Source organism: Notothenia coriiceps, unplaced genomic scaffold (assembly GCF_000735185.1).
Source record: "Notothenia coriiceps isolate Sejong01 unplaced genomic scaffold, NC01 NC01_scaffold00022052, whole genome shotgun sequence".
NCBI classification, from domain to species: domain Eukaryota; kingdom Metazoa; phylum Chordata; class Actinopteri; order Perciformes; family Nototheniidae; genus Notothenia; species Notothenia coriiceps.
Genome location: NW_011354753.1, coordinates 45,920 through 48,851, shown reverse-complemented (window position 1 = coordinate 48,851; position 2,932 = coordinate 45,920). Strand labels below are relative to the sequence as shown.

The window sequence follows — 2,932 nt, the reverse complement described above, 5'->3', positions numbered from 1 at the left end:
AAGTGGAAAGTACGTTATGCTGGCCCGGGGTGTCTAAATAGTGCTTCCGAGCCAGCGGGCCATTTATAATGTCGAGCCCTGCTCTCTGTCACTGTGCATGTGTGTAATGTTTGTGTGCAAGTTAGACGGGGCCTGCGTGTTTGCCTGCGTGTGTGACTGTGTCTATGAGGGAGAAAGGAAAGCTCATTTTGGCCGCGGCGGGAAATTGATTTGACAACATAATACTCGATGTTCATGATGTGGTCATTTACGACATCGCATGGAGTGCAATCCACGATATATCGTGTAAACTCGATATATCGCCCAGCCCTACGTTCAATACATATTCGGAATTTTTTGCTAATCCGATCAGAAATTTAAGAAAACCGTGGATTTTTGGATCTTCAAAGAGCCATCCAATTATTATCCGCCTCGCTCATGAGAGTAACAGCTGGCGAAATGACGGCCTCGCCTACTGATTTTAATAACAATCATAATAACCATATATCAAGCCCGACAGTCGATTTCCAATGATTGAATGTAATTGTTTGCCTGGCCATCGTAACCGGGCTCTTTGAAGATCCACAAATCCACGGTTTTCAAACATTTCTGATCGGATTGGCAAAAGCTTCAGAATGTGTATTGACCGCCATTCAAAGGACAGCGTTGTTTTCCTCCAAAAGTGGAATTTTCGCCCGGAGGTGACGTAGGTGTTACTCTCTTCTATACCACCTAACTGTGGGTTTTGTTTTCAATAAAGGGATCTATCTTGAATTGACACATGTTCAAATAGTGGTCTTTTTAATACTAGTTGAACATGACATTTTGACATTTCTATACGTTTTTATATGTTTCTAGTTACTATGCTTTTTTATCTTGTTTTTAATGATTATTTTACTCCTGTTGTGTTATTCTATACTAGTGTATGTGTTCTCTGTACAGCACTCTGGTCAACTGAAGTTGTTTTAAATGTGCTATATATATATATATATGTATAAATACAAATTGAGATTGAATACTTTAATAAGGCCACTGTTCTTTTCTGAATGTCTTCAAAAGGTTTAATAGCATGCTCTTTATCATATTCCCTGTCCCTCTGCAGTCCTGTGAGAATGCCATTGTCTGCTGGAAACCAGGAAAGATGGAGGACGACCTCGATCATATTAAACCCAACGAGTCAAACGTGACGATTCTGGGACGCTTCGACTACAGCCAGTGTGACATCTGGTACATGCGCTTCTCCATGGACTTCTGGCAGAAGGTGAAGCTGTCCTGTCTGATAATCTAACACGCAAATGATTGACACTTGGAAAATGGTGCTTACATTTTGAACTTTTGAGGCGCTGTTTACACGAGAACTAAACGGGTTGTATCCGCTACTTTTCCCTCGCGTATAGCCCGTTCGTTCACTCGAGTCCGTAACGGAAACGCGGAAACGGACCCCGCGAACGAGAACGGGTCCCAAGTAGGGGTGCAACAACTAATCGACTTAATCGATTAAAATCGATGACCAAATGAGTTGCCAACTAATTCAGTCGTCGATTCGTTGGTGACGTCATCACGTGTGTTTTACGCGCCGTTAAGCTCCAACGTTATCGTTTTTTTTATCGGTACTGGAGACTAGAGATGTTAAGATTCACCGATTCGCATTGGTGCACCGGCATAAACGTTCAAGATGCGAGTGCACCGGTTGAAAGAGTGCACATCGGCTACAGTTTGGGTTGAACCGGGTTGAACTCGCGATGCATCGATTGCGTAGCTTCTTTGCATCGGTAAAAAAACGATTCATTCATATAAAATCCCCTCATCTTGTCAACGCTCAGCAGAGACGATCTTTGATATTTGCTTCGCCACTACGGAGNTAGGGGCGGTACACAACCGACGTACATCGTCGGCACACACCAATTTGACGGGCGGGGGGAGCGGGGTTGTCTGCCCCGCTCTCTATCTAGAGCAGAGCTAACCTTTCTAGCTTTTATGTGTAATCTGCGTAAAAATTGACAGACTCACCTCAACAAAGCGCTCCAAGGTGTGGTTAATTGTTACCCGTCTCGATGTGGAGAATGCTCTTTGCCAATAGTACAATACGAGTTTAGCATGTAAGGGCGGTAACACGAGCAATTTGTCTAAACATTTAGTAAAAGTGGACCACATTCAGACGGAGGAATGCACCGGGTTCGACTGTCTTTCTAGTAGCTCTGTAGCCCCCCCATCCACGAATAACTTTTCCACGTCAGCAAAAAAATGATTAGAGGTAACTGAGTTATTTATTTTGTTTCAGCTATTCTGTTTACAATTACGTTATCACATTATTTAATACGATTTGTCAAAACATTGTTGTTTCTTTTGATGTGAAATATTATTTATTTTATTTAAATAAAAAGCAATGTTAGTTGTGTTCACAATTTGTTTAGTTAATTTAATAATATATGTATTTTTGAATCAATTATTCATCTTTATTGTCTTCATTGTTAGTTTCCACATGCCTAAAACAACCTCAAGCTAAATCTAAAAGTTGATGGCTTTTGAGAAGCGTTTGAGAAATTGTGCAAGGCATACAGTATTAGTCAGAATAATCGATTAATCGTTTAATTAATCGATAGATTAATCCATTATCAAATTAGTCGTTTGTTGCAGCCCTATTGCTAACCCATGTTAACCAGTGGAGAAATAACCGGAAATGTCAAGCAAATGCTACCCCGACGTAATGATTTATTTTTTAATTGTCACACTAGATTACGCCGATTTTCTTGTTCCCCCAGCTGGTCGACACCTCTTTTAGCAGAAACAAAGGCTACATTAATGTATTAAATCGATGTTAATCCATGCGTGTTGATGTGGAATTAACGGACGTGACGTTGTGCAATTGAGTTGCCAGGCAACAGCTTTGGTTCATGTTAATTTACAAACTCTCCAACTACAACCGTAGTTATATTTAAAAACATGTTGGAAG

The 2,932-nt window shown here is 40.8% G+C and overlaps 1 protein-coding gene across 1 annotated transcript in view; it reads left to right on the top strand.

Annotated features, from left to right (window-relative positions):
• Positions 1 to 150: 150 nt before the first annotated feature.
• Positions 151 to 2,932, top strand: part of LOC104953657 (polycomb protein eed-like) — a 6,642-nt gene continuing 3,860 nt past the window's right edge. Inside the window, exons 1-2 of the mRNA XM_010780627.1 lie at positions 151 to 188; positions 1,074 to 1,240. Coding sequence (XP_010778929.1) covers positions 1,121 to 1,240 — 120 coding nt within the window. The 5' untranslated portion in view covers positions 151 to 188; positions 1,074 to 1,120. The remainder of the gene's footprint in view (positions 189 to 1,073; positions 1,241 to 2,932) is intronic.